Consider the following 17,971-nt stretch of genomic DNA (forward strand, 5'->3'; position numbering starts at 1 on the left):
TTCACATGATCTGTATTTGTGAATGAGCTAAAAATTAAACATCAGGGAAAAGTTTGTGAACATGCTATATTGGGGGGAGGGGGGGAGGAACAAAGCCTTCTTGCCCCCTTCGGCGGCAACACCCTTTTTCTCGTCACATCATATCTTCTTTATTTCGTGCCACTTTGTCATCAGAGTGATATGGAAAGTGGCATGTGAAAGCACCAGCTTACTGAGGAATTTTACAATCTTAAAGCAACAAAAAGAAAACCAATGAGATTCATCTCATACCCTTTCAAAATGAGTCAACTTCCCCCATGAGGGTCCGCAGCCTGGAGCCCTGTTGTACCCCCACCCTATGAGGACCACAAAAAATTTCCAGAATCCAAGGGCCCCAACCAAGGTGCAGACTTTTTCTTATGGGCTCGGATACATGGATTTATAGCAAAGTTTTACTGCTAAAGCTACAAAAACAGTGAGATCCATCCAGGGCCCTAAAATGAAACCTGTCAACTTCCCCATCGGGCAACCCAACCTGTGAAGGCCTGTTAAACTTCTCCCCCTGTGAGGGCAAAAAAGTTTTTTTCATTTGTATTCATTTATCCAAGGAATAAAATCTAGGGTTCCCAACCGAGGACCCGAGACGCAATTTGAAGATTTTTAGCGGAGGCCCCAGACTGGATTTATCTCAGGCTTCCACTGTTGCAAATTTTACAATGTTAAACAACAAAAAACAATTGAGATTCATTCGGGGCCCCCGAAATGAAACCTGTCAACTTCCCAAACTGGATCCATATCCACTCCTCCTGCCCCCATGAGGATCATGAAAAATTTTCACTTGTATTAATTTCACAACAAATAAATTCTAGGGCCACCTGACTGAATTTATTTCGGGCTTCCGTTGTTACAAATTTTACAATGTTATAGAACCAAAAAAAAAGATTCACCCAGCCCCTCCCCACAAATGATTGGATTGTTAACTACCCTCCCACACACACAACCAGACTTGCCAAACTCTGAAGAAAAAAAAAATCATTACTGTATTCATAAAAAAGGTAACATGGCCGTTTTCAAATTCACAGGAAACAGAGGCAAGTTGGGACCTCATACCAAAAATTGATTAGGAAGTTATATAATTACAATTAGAAAAATTGCTGCATGAGAAAAGAAGGTATGGTTTAATTTTAAAAAATAAACAAAAATTGTTTGCTTGTGTCTATTTTTTGTTCTTACGATTGTAAGAACAAAACTTGGTAGAACAAATATTGTAAACTGATGTTTTATCTAAAATGAAATAAGATTTTGTTCACTGGGACACAATTCCCCGATTACATGAAAACATAAAAATTCTAAGGATGTTAAAGGGTTGAAAATCAACTGATATTCATAACTCAAAATTAGATATTCTAGTCACCTGAATGATCAATATTAATAGAGCAATATTATTTTTTGTCGAAAATTTCCGAAAATACAAAGTAATCCAAAAAAGTACTTTTTTAAATTTCAGACATGAAAAAATTGATGATACTCAAATACCGGAAAATAATTGTCTATTATTGTAAATCTATCAAAAATACGTGAATTATTAACTCAATTTTTGGCACAAGTTTATTTAGAAAATTTGGCCTGGATTAAAAAAAATAAAACGCTGTATAATTCATGAAAGCATAAAGGGTTAGAATGGCATGCTAATTTCGGAAAAATATTGACCCATCAAAAGGATGCTAAAGGATTGAGGATTGACTCAGTATACTTCGTAATATAGGTGACTCGAGAGACATTGTTTTGCCGCACCAGTAAAAAGGTGTGGGGGAATTTTCGGCTACTGGTTCTGCGGAGTGATGTCGTTCAATGGACCATCGATTTTTAACGCAGACCAGTTTGCGACATAGGCAGGAAAACGTCAATTTTAACGATTCAGTAAAAAATCATTTTTAAAAACAAAAGCGTATAATCATATTAATTTGCTAAAATCATACTAAATACAACAAAGTTGTAAAGGTTGGTAGGCATGCACAATCATTGGATGTTCCAATTCCATCCCCTGCTTTCACGTTTACTATTACAAAAAAGGAGGGTTTTTTGCTTTTCTCCCCTTTATGTATAATCGGGGAAGCTTCCTCTTATTTTTCTAGGCAATGCTATTTATCACCATGGCGAATGCCTATTCTAAGAAAGATCATCCCTTCAGGAAAAAAAATGACTTTCAGGAGTGGCTGCAAAAAGTAAGGAGTTATAAGGGCCTTTCCCCAGAGGGAAAAATGAAAAGTTAGGACTTTTTAAGGAGTTTGTAAGAATGTTCGACCCCTGCTGTGACAATTTCCACTCTTATTTTAATTGAATTTCATTTTATGGCATTTTATTTTTAGGATATTGTTTCTAGTTTTTATAAGCTCATTTTTCAAGATTCAATGGACCATCAACAACATCTGGGCCTTTTTCATCACATTCAATTTGAATATTTAGTCAAATAGAAGAGAATTGTCCTTTCTAATCCCAAAATAAGAGCACTAGGTGCTTTCAAAATAAATATTTTCACACTGAAAACTCGTATGAATGTCTCCAACACAGTCTAGATACACAAATCCAACCATTATTTTAAAAAAAACTTAAAAAAAGAAAAAGAAATAGTAGAGTGAAGTGAATAAAGGGACTAGGAAAACGTATCATCGTAAAGGAGTCATCGTTATAGATGAAATATTTTAATATAAAAAAGAGCATTCGAACCAGAGAGTAATATCACTATAGGACTTTCACTGCAGTACTTTTGGTAATAGAAATTCATTCTACTTTGAAATGTGTATATTAAATCACAAGAATATGCTGCATGATATCATAGCATGAAATCTCACCCACTTCATTTTCCCATATAATTTATTTGTTCACATACCTTTCTTCGATCTAATCTAGGAGTTACTCGCTCACTACTGTCACTATTGTTCAATTCGGGTGTCATGTCGAGAAGCCTCTGCAGAGCCCTGTCTCTATCAAAAGATGTGACGTAGAACAACAAATGACGAGTTTCAAAAGGAAATAAGAATGGGCTAGAAAAAAAAAAGAATTAAAAATTTTTATATATTTATAAATATATAAAAATATTTATACATTAAAAAATATTTCTCTGAAAAAAAAAATGGCATCCATAAAAAAAAGTGGGGGTGGGGGAGACAATTGAATGTCACAAATTCTGAAGAAAATTATAATTTTTTTATCCAAGTAATATCTTTGACTTACCATACATATGCTATTTGAGATAACCAGCTTGGCACGTTACCAGTCATTATGGCAAGTGGATCTTGTAGTTGTCTATTAGCTTTTGCAGTTAACTTGGCATTCAAGAATTCTGATTGGGCTACAGCTGGTGTCCAAGTCGTCATCTTGCATGAAAAGAGAAAAAAAAGTTACTTCATACAAAATTCTACATTGCATTTATTTTTTTAAAACATTTAAAAATCGTGCAAGGGTAAATCAAAATTTTCAACAAGGGAGAAAATTATGTTAATCAATTTTTTCCAGGTTGCAGAGCATGTCATCCTGGTAATTCCTGTGGAAGCTAAAAAAAAAAGTAAATCATCTTATAAAAGGATAAATACATAGGTTGATTTTTTTAGTAGTGGCAACAATTCTGTAGCAACAGCGTGAAATGAAACCAGGCAATGTTGCTCATACCCCAGGTAAGTTAAATGCCTACCCCCCTTCCTCAGAGCAAAAGAACTCTCCCCCCCCCCATTCTTGTGCACAGTGATAACAGGGGGAAAAACAGTTGTGAATGAGATGTTGCAGTGTTTTCGAAGCAAGAAGAGAATTGAAGCTGGTTAAAAAATTGATTGTGCCACCTCTAGCACATTAAATTTTTAATGAATTCCACTAGACTTGCTTCAAAAACATTAGAGACAGTATTCTGACTTTTACAACTAACTGCTTGGTTTATGTTATTACTGTGCACGTGCGTGGGGGGAAAAAGCTGAAATTATTTGCTCGAGGGAGAGTAAGCATTTAATTTACTTGTGGTATAAATGGTGTCGCTATAGTGCTGTCACCACTATTACAAAAATTAACCCATGTACATTCATCTTAGAGATTTTATAATGAGTGCCCCTTGCCGCTCATGAGAAAAGCAAAATTTGTGATTTTTTTTCCTATCTCATCACTATTTTGCTCTTCTCACTCTCTGTAAATCTATACAGTCCTCCGATTCTGACAAGACTTGCTACAGCATTTCATGTCAGACTATTGATTCTATTTCTAGAAAGACAAATCAAACATACAAGCTATTCTCCATGAACAATCATTGAACCTAAAAGAGCAAAATCGCCCAACGTAACATGACATTGCCAAGTCTAATTTTGTTTTGGAGGAATATAATTACTTAGATGTTTATCAGCTTTGAGATTACAGCACCATTTTTTTGATAAGACATTTCTAATGGTACAACTAATTCCTCCCTCCAAGTGTGTGTGTGTGTGCGCATATATATCATAGCTGCTAACTTTTGAAAATGAAAATTCTGGAGATTTTCGCGTGAACTCGTATTTTATACTAAAACCTCGGGAGACTCCCTAATAAATACAATAGGGATTTTTCCAAATAAAATAGGGATTTTCTGCACAAAAAGTTAAAGCATAGGGAATAAAATCCCTACACAAAAAGTGAAATTGGGGCCAAACTTCAAAATGGTGATCTAAAAAAATAAATATTGTGTTCAATTAGAAACGCTGTGAACAAATATTCTGCGCGAATGATCCCAAAATCATCGGAAGATGAAGGGGAAAAAAAACAGCAATTTTTGAAGAACACTGACTTTTTGTGACACTTGCTTGATGGTTTTTTTTTTTTTTTCATTTCACATGAGTGATGATGGCAGTCTTTCCATGACTGATGTTTATGTCCGTAACACAACTTGTACAAAAAAGAAAAGTCAGCCCTTTTCTGGAACGTTTGATGCAAGAAAATTCAAAAATAAGAGGGTTTGTAAAATGGGGAATTTTCCCCTTATGTCGTTTGACGTCATTTCGAAAGGAGAAGAAAAAAAGAGGATTCATGCCCCACAAGGAATTCCTTAGGGATTGTTTTCATAAGCGGGGATTTCTTTAAATGAAGTAGAGAATTTTTAGGGTCAATTAAAGATTTTTTGTGATTTTCGTAAAAATTCGGGAGATTGAAGAACTTTTCGGGAGGTCGAGGGATGAACCTAAAATTCGGGAGACTTGGCAGCTATGATATATATATAGTTGGCTTTACGTACACAAATCTAATGTTACTAGTATTATATATAATACAATAAGACTGAGTTGTATCTAATTTCAAGTGCCAAGGGTTTTTCTTACGTTCAAACTACATCAACTCGATTCACTAATTACGTAACTGTAAGACCTCTTATTTGATCAAGCTACATTCTACAAATCTTTGTTCTTTTTGAATCAGAACCCTGAAACACCATAATACCTAGCTACAGTGTGTGGGCATTCTCACTTTCATTGTTCAACAATACTGTTGTAGTAAAATCTTCAACAGCTTCAGTAGAAAAACTTTTTACCCTTACACCAGTTCTCAAATTTTAAACAATTGGTCCCTTCAACAAGGTGCGGAGATTTAAATAAGTTTGATTTAAATAATTAAAATCACTTGATTTTTTAAAGAAAAATCATCGATTTCAGCACAAAATTTAAATTGTTTTTTCTTTACATAACTTCAGTGATATTAAAGCAAAAGTAATCTAGTATGGTGTATGCATGTTGCTGATATGTGGCAAAGTTCGTGATTAAAAGTAGTATAGAAGATTTTTGGGGTAAATATAGACTTGAACTGATCCCTAGATACAGAGCAGAAAGAAAGCTGCTCTATTTCTAGATTTTGTGCATGGAAAAATTTGCAAAAAATATAGTGAATTGAACTGAGCTAAATTACACTAACTATTGGCACTAAGGTTTCCCTGGCAAAAAAAGCAAGAGGGATTATTTTTTGTATAAAGCCTTTAATTCTAAGATTTTTTCATATATATATAGTACTTACCTCATATAAGGTTCCCCAATAATAACTTAGTGCATGAATAACTCGCAAGAGGCAGATAACTTCCAAAGAAGGATCTTGTATCGAGACAGATTCAGGAAGAGTTGGAGTCAAATATATTGACAGTGGTGAAGTTACTTCAGGAACAGTACCATCTAACAAATATACCGTAAAACTTGCAATAAATGAATAAATAAACAAATACATATATATATATATATATATATATATATATATATATATATATATATATATATATATTTTTTTTTTTTTAAATTCATGCATGTATATTTGAACCATCTTGACCCAGACATTTAACGATTAAAACTGACGATTCTTTTCTATAAGTAAATTAGGATTGCACTACACCCAATGGAAAATATTTCACAAAATAGTAAAAAAATCTTAACTGAATAAATAAAACTGCACAAATGAAAGACAAACCAGGGAACTCACCATTCCAAAGCTCGTCAGATTTTTTCTTTGGTGAAGTATTACAGTTACTGGTGCTTTTGTTGCGTCTGCTAGAGCTGGAAGACTGATTGCGAGATAGAGATACTGAAGTTGTTTTGTTATTAGTCTGACCAGAATCTGTTTCCTCATTAGGAATAGGACGATACCTGAATGACAGGAAATGAAAGTATTAGGAGAATTCAAACATTTGTATCTGGTTTTCAACAGTATCTGCAGTGATGAATGGTAGCACTGACTTTTATCAGATGTTTTTTCCACACCAGTTGAATTAGGACAAATGTCATTATGCGATTACATGGGATTGCTCAAAACAAAGCAAAAAAAAAAAGAAAAAAAGATCTATAAACTAGTAAAATATTGAGATATAACAGTTCCATCCATTATCTGAAATTAATGCTTAAACCAAACTTATTTTTGATATAAAACTGAATTTTGTTTTCAAAGGTGAAATACAAAATTCTCGATCACCTGATGCTATTAAAAATAAATAGCAGCTCCCAAAGTTTTTGTCCATTCAATCTACAAGCCTAGAAGTAAAAAATTTGAAGAAAAAAAAAAAGGAACACCATTGACAAAAAAAAAGGGGGGGGGAAATGGAATTCCCAAATTATTGTGGCATTTAAAAATGTTGTGTTATTCAGATTTACACCATTTTCAATTATAAAACATAGTTTTATCTATTAATATTTCAACAAACTCAAGTTCTAGCGAATTTAAAAATCTTCCATTTCCACAGCAGAATGTGTGATCTGGCAACATCAAGTGACTGAATATGCAAATTATCTTGTGTTAATCATTGGGATAATAATAATAAAAAAAAAAAACCACAATGTATAATACCAAAAGTAAAAAGAAATTAATCAAAAATTTCTATTGTTACATGAAAAGCCCAATTAATTGATCATGATCAATTCCCCTCCCCTGTGCTTTACGGAAAAACACACCTGCCTAGGTGCCATAGAAATGTAACACATGTGCTTAACTCATTGCAAACCTAATTTTGTAAAAATGAACTAAGCAATACATTTCCAGATCGTTCGAGACCCTGCAGCACAGTTTCAAATCATTCGAGTGACTCGTGTCACATTCCCAGATCACTATTACTACTAAACCACACATTTACCTCGTCCATATTCCTCTACGGAACTTCTAATGAATTGATACATGTTGGAATGTGTGTGTCCGTGTTGTGAACCTAACGTGAAGCTTGTTTCTGTGTAATGCTTGTTATAGTGTAGCCATCTACCACATATTTTTTTAACTATGAGTGAAGCATAATGTTTTATGATTTTACCATTGTAGGCCTCTTGCTAGACTTTTCAATAAAAAGATTGGCTTGCATTCGCACCTCAAAGTTAGAAACCACAGAAAACCAACTTCAGCCAACCACCACTGCGGCAATGGTGGGGTTCAAATCCAGGACCTCGCAATGCAAGTCTATCACTATGAACACTCAACCACCACAGCGGCATTCCCAGATAACTCAAATTACCCGTGCGCTGTTCCACTTCACTTAAATGATCCGTGGCACATTCCTTGAGTGAATTGAGGCACTGTTTACGAACACTTAAGTGACCCTCGACATAACTCCAGACCACTCAAGTGACCTCGCGGCATATTTACAGATTACTGCTGCACTGTTCCAGAGCATTCAATTGACTAATGAAACATTTAAAGATTATTCAAGTAACCTGCGGCACAGTTCTACATTCTTTAATTGTGCTGCTGCACATTCCCAGATCATTTAGGTGATCCATGGAAAATTTACAGATCACCGTGGCAGAGTTCCAGAGTACTCAATAGACCTAGACATTTATAGGTCAGCTTAAGTGACCCGCGGTTCTGTTGCAGATCATTCAATCAAGTGGAGTGGCTGGAGGCACATTTACAGATCATTTGAGTGGCCTGTGGCGTGCTTCACGATCACTTGAGTGGCTTGCAGCACACAGATCACTTAATGGTATGCGATGCATTAACAGTTTACTTAAGAGCCCGATGAATTTTTTAAAAATCATTTTAGTGGTGCTCGACACACATTTCCAGTAGAATTCGTGTTCTTGACACATACGACCCAACTGGTCTGCTGCAAAATTTTAGATCAATTAAGTGACTTGTGACACATTTCCAGATGACTCAAGTGGCCCACACACATTTCCAGATGACTCAAGTAGCACGTAACACATTATTAGATCGACTCAAATGGCCCACAGCACACTTTCAGACCACCTGAATGACTTGCGGCACATTTACAGTTAATTCAACCTTTTGAAGAGTGTGGGGTCACTTCATTGATTTGAAAATGTGTTGTGGGTAACGTAACTAAGTGATCTAGAATAGCTTTGCAGGTTATTTGTGCGATCTTTAAATGTGTCACAGGTCACTTGGGTAATCTGGAAATATGGCGTGGGTCATTAAATAAGGTAAGAATGTGCTGCGAGCTACTCAAGTTATGTGTAAGTGTAACAGGGCCACTTGAGGTAGGCCACATTTGGGCTATGGGTTGAGCACATGTATGCTTTAAAATAAAAAAAGCCACCCGAAAGTTATTTTCTTAAGGTTAAAAAAATGGGTTCAACTAGCGACTAATCAGCTCCCCCCCCCCCTAAAAACCACATACAACTCGGGCCCTGTTCCGTTAGGGATGAACGTTTGCTACGGAATCCTCGGAGAGAAACCCTAGTCTCTCTTTGAATCTCTCTTGTGGACAGCCTCCCCCTCCCCTTTTTTTTGCCTTATTTTACAACAAACAATCTGCGTAAAAGATTCACTTTCCCCCCACTGGACTTCTGAATTATTTTTAGCACTTTGACGAGTGTGGCAACAAAAATATATGCTTGTTGTTATCCCGAACTCCAGTGCAACTGAAATTTTTTCTCTCTCAGTACAGAGTTGCGATGTGAATAAAACATGTCGCAAAAGAGAGGGAGTGGGAAAGTAGTGATTTTTTGCGGTTTCTGAATCTTTGTAGAGAGATATTGACTGTAAACAAAAGGGAGGGATAAAATAAGAATAGTACAAGGGAATTGGGGTGAAAAGGATTATTGTGGCAGAAGTATGAGAATAGGGGGAGGACACTGCTAAAAAATAAAAAAAGTAGGAGTGCTGCAAGGCCTGAATCTAGCATAATATACTGATATACAAGTTGAGCATAACAGACAAGGTATAAACGACATGATTTCAAGACAAACAATTAAATTGATCTGTTTGAATCAAATTGAACTTTGAAAATCTCACGTACATCACAATCAACAAATCTATGTATATAAAATTTTGTATGTGTGTGTGCGTTTCTATATAAAAATCTACAATTTTAGATCAAGACACATAAACCACATCCAAGAAATTCCACAGCTTTAACTAAGGATTTTTGGAAGCTGAAACAGGCAGACAGATAACTTGAAGTTCCTGGAATGAAATCAAAATACCTAGCGGCCCTTAAAAAAAAGGGGAAAAAATATTAATTTCTAAGTTTCTTTAAACATAGATTTGTTTTTTTCATCAATCGTGCAGGAAGTCGCCATATTGGTTAACTTAGACATGGTTTGTATGTCCCTCAAAAGAATAAGGGAGATATCACATGATCCAAAAGGCCTCATTGAAGAAAACCTGGGCGGCACCGGGTATTACAGCTACTACAGTATCAAATAGAATGTTATCAGTTGAAATAATCACATTCTCTCAATGTAAAATACTATTGCTTGAAAAAAAAAAATAGACTAACCAAATAGTATGAGTTTGAACCCATATGTTTGTGTAACCCATTGGATTCTCAGAGTCTGTATCAGTGTCTTGCCCATCAGAACTTTGACCTTCCTGAGATCCTCCATACTGTCGAATAGCTTGATACACTGTCATGTTATAAGGCAAAACATTATCACCAATAAGAAATTGTAGCTTATGACGCCCATGGCCTTGATTGATCATCATGGCAGCCTGAAAATAAGCAATGCTCTTTAACATAAACATTTAAAGAATAAATCATGAAGAAAGTTATAAGCAACATGAAAAGTTAACACTAACAAAATATCAGTATTCGTGAATAACTTACCATAGTGTCATCAATATCTTCATCAGAATTATCGTCATCACTGGCATCGGTATCATCATCCTAAAAACACATAAATGCATGAAAATCAGAAATCAGATTATGGACACAAGACCTTCATAACTTTCACAGATACGAAGTGATGTCACTTATGCAAAATCACTGACTATCCACATGTTGCTTCCAGTTCAATGAGGTGATTGCTAAATATAAGGCCAATAAAAAAAATTTAAACATTAATTCTTATGTGCACTCATACCATTTGCCCAGGCCAGTGATGAGCGAACTTTTTTAGAAAAGGACAAAAAAAAAAATTTTGGCGACCCAGAAAATATTTGGACATTAATTCATATTAGAAGTTTTAGGCTTAGAAATGAAGTGGCGGGATGTGTTGCATACTTTGAACACTGCAATGGTTTCATTGCAAATGAGAGACAATGGTTTATCCTTTACAATTGTGAAAAAAAATATGTATACTTTAATAACTTTATGCATATTTATTGTATACATGTTCCATTTTTTTTTGTATGTGCAAAGGTTTTTAAATAGATTTTTATTTAAATTCTAACAATTATATTTTACATACGCAAAAGAAAGAATACTTCCTTAAAATTTTTATAAATATTGAAAATTTCTATGCTATTATTTTGAAATCTGTGGCGAGACAACCTCTAACTGGGCTGCAGCTGTCCCGCAGGCCATAGTTTGGATATCACTAGCAAAGGAAATAGTGCTTTTATGCAAGGGGAAAATAGCAAATTCAAATGCATAGGCAGAGATAGACTTGGAAGTCTGGGGGGGGGACCATGGTCATTATTGCTGGGAGGGGCACAATGATGTTGATGCCAATTCATATATACACATCTACATTAGATCAATCGACTCTACCTTTGAAGCTGGGGGAGCGCATCCATATCTCCGCCCATGTTCAAATGCTTTCGTTGTTCTCATTGCACACGGTCACGATGGATGCATATTACGTTACTAATTGGTTTTTTTTTCAACATCCATATGAAATCAACAAAATCGCTTATTATTCTAATGCTTCAATTTCAAAGCAATCTTTAGAATGCAGTTCCTCACTGCAAAATATTTCTACTGTAAAAAACTTGTTTTTTTTTTTTGCAGGTGATCTGCACAAGATCCATTTTATACATGTCTTTTGAAAACTACAAATTTTTTGAAAAACAATTACTATACAATATGATTAACAATACAATTTTAAAAACATCTTAATGGCCACCAAGTTGACTGATCATACAATCTGTTCAAGCGAAACTTAATAAAAACAGCTGTGACAAATGAACATAGTTTAGTTTACATGGAGTTGGAATGAGAAGGTAGCAGTGGGGGGAGGTCTATATGCCTAGGGTACATGTACATACTATTTTAACCCATTTACGCCTATCATCCTAATTGTAAAACGGTTTGTTATACGATTATAAAGTTCTGAATTTAAGGCAATAACAGAAGATGGCGCCACTAGGGCTTCCTTGAACAAATGTTCTTGGCCATGGACAGACCAATTTGTGCTCCGTATGAATAGCACATGCCGTTTGGACCATCATGTCTTCGGATTGCCGGAATAATTCTGAAACTTACGATGGCATCTACTTCCAGGTAAGATACTTCCTTTATAATAATAGTTGATATGTTTTTGGTAATAATTGTTCTAAATATATATATAGAAGTAATGTGCAAATGTCAAATAGTGTGCATGCGCATTGTAGCATTCATAATATTGTATACAAATATAGTGACCTAATTGTATTTATTTTTATGCATCAAATATACTTGTATATTTATTTAGTATTTACTTGTATATTTATTTAGTTTATTTTTATTTTTTGCAGACGAGTACCTCCATGCAAATTTTATGAATCAAGTAAGATGCCAAAACGCCTGTGTGATTTACTAACTGGTATTGAAGAACAGGGTTATAAGGATGGAGCTGGCCTAAGTCATGCTGATATATACATTGAACCACCTAACACTGCAGCTGGACATATTATAGGTGAGGATTCTGGTGATGAAGATGGCAGTGGCACCGAGTAATTTGCCAGGAAGCCTGCTTCGTGCACAAGTTTTACCAGATTTAGATTCCAGTGATGAGTCACCTGCTGTGGTAGTAAAGAAGGCTCAAACTAACAAAATTAACAGAAAATGGCATGATCGTGACCTTGTCCCTGTGTTTGGTGAATGGAACAGAAACAGATGAATTTCCTGGTTTAGATGAATTTCTGTCAAAAAATTTAACTCCTACTCAACATTTTGAACTATTTTTTTATGATGGTGTGTTCGAGTTGGCTGTTACCGAGTTGAACAGATACGCTATGCAGAGTCACAATTGAAGAAATGAATTGCACTATTGGGATATTGCTTGTTAGCGGATACATTCAAGTTCCACGTAGAAGGATGTACTGGGAAAACAGTTCAGATTCACACCGAGCTCATTGCAGGTGCTATGTGAAGGGACCGATTTGATCGTATTTGTTCTAACATGCACTTTGCTGATAATAACTTAGATGTGGAAGACAAATATGCAAAACTGCGTCCCCTAATTGAAAAACTGAGTGAAAACTATTTACGGCATGCTCCTACAGAGGAATTTTATAGTGTAGATGAATCTATGAGCGAATATTTTGGACACCATGGGTGCAAGCAATGTCTCAGAGGCAAACCAATAAGATTTGGTTTTAAAATATGGTCTGGATATGTGCAACTCCCGGATATGTCTTATGGTTTGAACCATATCAAGGGAAAAATAGAAAGAGGAATGATGCTGTTTTAAGAATGGGTAGAGATCTGGTGATGAAATTTGCCAACATCATACGTCAGCGACACCCCCAAAATTATCACATTAGTTTTACAACCTTTTCAAGAGTCTCAAACTGATGGAGAAACTAAAAGCTATGGGTATAAAAGGCACAGGTACAATTAGAGAAAATCGAATAGAGAAGTTTCCTTTGGTGAGACAAAATGATTTGAAGAAAAAAAAAAGCCAGAGGAGCATGTGACTACAAAGTGGATGAAACAGCCGAAATCATCCTTTGCCCATAAAATGACAATGTGCTCTAATGCTGTGGGTGTGGCCCCAATGGCGACTACTAGTAGATTTTTATCAGCAAAGAAAAGCTGTATCACTGTGCAACAGCCAAGAATGGTGAAAATTTATAATCAACATATGGGTGGAGTTGACTGACTTGATCAGAATGTGAACAAATATAGGGTGCCTATTCGAGGAAAGAAATGGTACTTTTGTTTAGTAATGTACTTTTTGGACTAGGCCATAAATAATGCCTGGCAACTACACATCATTTGTGCTGGAGATAATCAACTGGATTTGCTCAATTTTAGAAGAAGGGTTGCAAGATTCTATCTAGAATCCTTTGGAAAACATCGAGAACCAGGTCAACGTGGGAGGCAACCACATGGAATACCTCAAGCAAGATTTGCTGGAATGAACCATTGGGTGATTCCTCAAGAGAAACAAACAAGATGTGCTCAGTGCCATTCGAAAAAAACAAGTCGTTGTGAAAAATGTGATGTTGGTTTGCATTTAAAATGCTTCAAGGTTTTTCATAGCTTGGTAGCTTAAATGCCTAGCGATCTATTTATAGGCAAGGCTCATTACTCACGAAATATTCACTTTGTTAAATTTTTTTGATTTTTAGTACCTTCGGCGTAAATGGGTTAAAATAGCATGTTATTGCTATTTATATATTTATTATAGCACAAGACTTCCACTTTTACAAAATATTTTCATATATATAATGATACAAACAATACATGTGAAAATTAAAAAACAGTTTGCTATAGAAGCACATGCAGAAAATGTTGCCACCCAAAATGAATAAAATTAAACTTGACATTTTTACTACAAATAAAATCCCCTGTAAAGTGTAAAAAAAAATATGGTAATTTCATAACAAGCCATGTTTAGTTTTCAAAGGAAAAGTTGGAGATCAGAGATGGAAGACCAAAGAAAGCTGGTAACCACGATAGATGTCAGCAAAATTACATTTACGAGTGCTTAAACAGTTGAGATACATTCTTTAAGACGCTGGGGGGACAATGCTCCCCCCATACCTCTGCCCATGATTTCTGATCAATCATGCATTGAAGTCATGTAGCAGTTTTTACTAAATAGTGATTTTTTCCCCAGTAACGTTTTGTTTTTTTCTGTTTACAATAAAAAAATATATATATAAACTCGGAAAAACTTATAAAGTATTTTTTCCCCTTCACTTCAAACCTAATAAACTAATAAATGTTAAATCATTTTTATTCTTATTGCAGTCAAATAATTTTCAAATCTTGCCTTTACATTGAAAAACATTTCATGACAATTAACTTCTAACCTCTTGAAATAATATAATTGAATTTCAAATCTGATCTCAATTTTCTTAAGAATAAAGAATTTTAAATATAAATTCAGATTAGAAAGTTGGACGTACTTTTATTCTACCATATCCACGTATGACAAGGTATCTTTCTATGGCTTGAACTAATGCTAACGGATCTATTTTCACAGGTCCACCTCGCCACTGACGTAGATTTGTACATCCAGGGTGTCTTTGAAGATTGCACTGTAAATTGAAAATAAGATTAGATATTTTCAGTGGAATTTTGTGTAAATGGTTCATGGCATTAAAAATCATAATATGGATGATGGTGCCTTTTGGATATCATGGTAGCCCTTTGCATGCCAAAGAAACAGACTGATGAAATTTATCACAAAGGTTTGAGTCACCAGTGTTTGAAAGCAGAAGTAATCTCTTGAAAAAATTATTTTAATAAAATCCAGATTGGCAATTATTAATTTAATAAAATCTAACATTAAAAGTTATATAAAAATTATTACTAATAAATTGCAAATAAAAAAAATTTAGGTTTTATAGAGCTGGCTCCAAGTAGCAGTTACATAATACAGTAACAAAATGTAAAATCACGTATACAATATCAAGTAAGAAACAGAATTTTGTAAGGCCACTTTAAGGAGAGATCCAAATAAAAAAAATTATATATATAGTATAAAAATATATATATATAGAAAAAAAAAAATTTTGAAATAAAACAGATTCAAGTTATAACAAAATATTTTATCATGTTCAAACTTTTTTCGATTAGCTATTTAGCTGAACAGACTAACAGAAATAACACTGAAACAGAAAAAGGTAAAACCTTCACTCCCATGCGGTCAGCAACTTAGCAAATGTTTCAACAGCACTATGTACAAGCTGTCTGTCAAATTATTTGAGATTAGCTTAAATTAGTCTGTCTCATTATGATTAGCCCATGTGAGAGCATGAAATGTCAATATTGTGGCAAAATAATGAAAAAAAAAAAAAAAGGGGAAATTTGTCAATTTATCATATTTTTAAATTTAGTAAAATTAATTTCACATGTTCTTGGCTGTTTAAAAAAAATCCTTACAGATCTGGCGCTTTTACTCCCCATTTTTAATACTGTATCATGTTATGAAGGCAAAAGCATAAAAAGGGGAATGAATGCTGACCTTTAACTGATGAGTGTTGAAGAACTTAAGAGCACTTGTTCCCCGACTACCACCATTTGAGGCACCAGGTAAATCATGTACTTTTACAGCAAACTGTTCCAGCTGACAGACGCAGGCATTTAATTTACTAACAAGAGTTGCTAGAGTCTCTGTCCTTAGACTTCCAGGATCAAACGTAGACATTTTGAAAAGCTGGAAAGCAAAGTATACTGTTCATCAAGTTCATGCAACACATAAAAAAATATGAAATGAACTAATACTTTTAAGCTACAGTAGAGTATCAACTATCTGAAACAATTAGGGGATAGGAGGTTTTTGGATAACTGATCATTCACAGAAAAAATTACATTAGTGTTATAGGAGCAATATGAAACAGAGAAACTGTGATATTAAACACAAACCTGTATTCGTTTTGTATCACACTTCTTACAAACAACACAGAACTGACACAGAGCTTGATTTGACAAGTTTAAAATAGCCATTAAAGTAGGCCTACAGTTTAGAAAAAGTCCAAAATTCTCTTTTGTTTCAAGAGCAGACTTTTTTTACGCTGCCAAATCTTGTAAACGTTTTAAAGACAGAACAAGAAAAATGATGTCCAATTGCTAACTACTTCATAGCCATCTCAATGCAGTAAAAAGCTTCCTCACTGGATGATCTTTTTTCAGCATGGTTGTTGCTGCAAGAGTCTTGGTCGTCGATTTCACTGGCAATTTCATTATCCACCAATACTTGAATACTCAGGGTCATCGACATGACATTCGAACCAGTCTTGAATGTTTTTCTGGTAGCACTCTTCAAATCCTGAAGATTCTTCCATCAGCCCAACCAGTTCTCATACAAATTGGCTGTTTGGTGGCTCTTTAGGTGCAGTGATAGACTATCTGATGAAAGGAGCTTATTCCAAGCTTTTTGCTAGTGTAGTGTCCTCGACAGTAGCCCAAGCTTCTGCTGCCATATACACAGCATTCTTCAAGTCAATTTCTTTGTACAGTTCCTTTGTTTTTTTCATATTCTTCCCTGATCAGAACTATATGCAGCAATGCCTTCAAATGCAATAATGTTTGAAGCTTTCAATGACTCCCTGGTCCATCAGTTGGAGGACTAATGTAACGTTGGGAGGCAAAAAGACAGCTTTGAACTTTCCATTTCCTCTTTACAGTGAAAAGTTTGAGGGATAACATGAGGGGCATTATCAGTCAACAAAACATTTCCAGAATTTCCAGTTACAAGCTGATGCTTTCTGACTTCAAGAAGAAATACAGTCGCATACCATTCTATAAAAATGCTTGTATCTATCCACGAATTGTTTTGGTTTTTGTAGGTGACTGGCAATTTTTTATTCCCTTAAAGCACTGTAGATTTGTTGACTTCCCTATGATTAATGATAGCCTGAGCACAGGGTTGGTATAAAAAAAAGGACTTATTCCATTTAAATCCGGTAATGGCATTTACATTAAAAACAAAATTTTTGAAAAATCAAACCTCTAACAATTAATTTAAATAAAATGTTTAATTAATATGGGAATTGTGTTATATATTAATAATCTAAATATTTCTCAGGCAAAAAAAGTTTTTTATTAAAAACCAACTTTTTTGCCTAAGAAATATTTATAGATTATTTTATTATTTATTATAGATTATTTTATTATTTATTATAGATTATTTATATTATTATAGATAATTTTGCAATTCAATCATTTATAGCTTAACTGAGTTTCCTAACCTTTTTGACTAATCACCCGCTTCAGAAATGTTTTTCTCCCATTGCCCCTCAACGCAATCTAACCCATAGAATCCTACAGAGTTTAAGCTAGATAAAACAATTCCTTTCGCAAACAAGCCAAAATGGGGAGAAAAGCTTTAGCAAAATGCTACAATGCTGATGTAATGATTGATGGTTGGATGTCTATTCGTTCTGTACCTCCTGTACGCATTTTTGCAAA

At 34.6% G+C, this 17,971-nt stretch overlaps 2 protein-coding genes across 6 annotated transcripts in view; one reads left to right on the plus strand and one right to left on the minus strand.

The window, feature by feature from the left end:
- ctrip (E3 ubiquitin-protein ligase ctrip) overlaps positions 1 to 17,971 on the minus strand; it is a 220,630-nt gene that overhangs the window by 30,741 nt on the left and 171,918 nt on the right. For all 5 annotated transcript variants that reach the window (XM_089249354.1, XM_089249352.1, XM_089249353.1 and 2 more), the window contains 8 exons: positions 16,026 to 16,217; positions 14,965 to 15,096; positions 10,511 to 10,570; positions 10,184 to 10,395; positions 6,445 to 6,608; positions 5,992 to 6,143; positions 3,214 to 3,356; positions 2,870 to 3,023 (listed from right to left, as the gene is read on the minus strand). In XM_089249354.1, coding sequence (XP_089105480.1) covers positions 2,870 to 3,023; positions 3,214 to 3,356; positions 5,992 to 6,143; positions 6,445 to 6,608; positions 10,184 to 10,395; positions 10,511 to 10,570; positions 14,965 to 15,096; positions 16,026 to 16,217 — 1,209 coding nt within the window. The remainder of the gene's footprint in view (positions 1 to 2,869; positions 3,024 to 3,213; positions 3,357 to 5,991; positions 6,144 to 6,444; positions 6,609 to 10,183; positions 10,396 to 10,510; positions 10,571 to 14,964; positions 15,097 to 16,025; positions 16,218 to 17,971) is intronic.
- Positions 12,863 to 13,524, plus strand: LOC149070435 (uncharacterized). The gene is made up of 2 exons (XM_089250021.1): positions 12,863 to 12,973; positions 13,390 to 13,524. The coding sequence occupies exons 1-2, from the start codon at positions 12,863 to 12,865 to the stop codon at positions 13,522 to 13,524; spliced, it is 246 nt and encodes an 81-aa protein (XP_089106147.1).

The sequence above is a fragment of the Pholcus phalangioides genome, unplaced genomic scaffold (genome assembly GCF_987345545.1).
Source record: "Pholcus phalangioides strain wild (caught in Gottingen) unplaced genomic scaffold, Ppha-v1.0 ptg000022l_1, whole genome shotgun sequence".
NCBI classification, from domain to species: Eukaryota; Metazoa; Arthropoda; class Arachnida; order Araneae; family Pholcidae; genus Pholcus; species Pholcus phalangioides.

Excerpts from the sequence above, each read along its gene's own strand:
- LOC149070435 (XM_089250021.1), top strand. The coding sequence starts at position 12,863 with ATGAATTGCACTATTGGGATATTGCTTGTTAGCGGATACATTCAAGTT. Across the intron at positions 12,974-13,389 it reads GAGCTCATTGCAGGTGCTAT|AGTCTCAAACTGATGGAGAA; the intron begins GTGAAGGGACCG and ends AACCTTTTCAAG.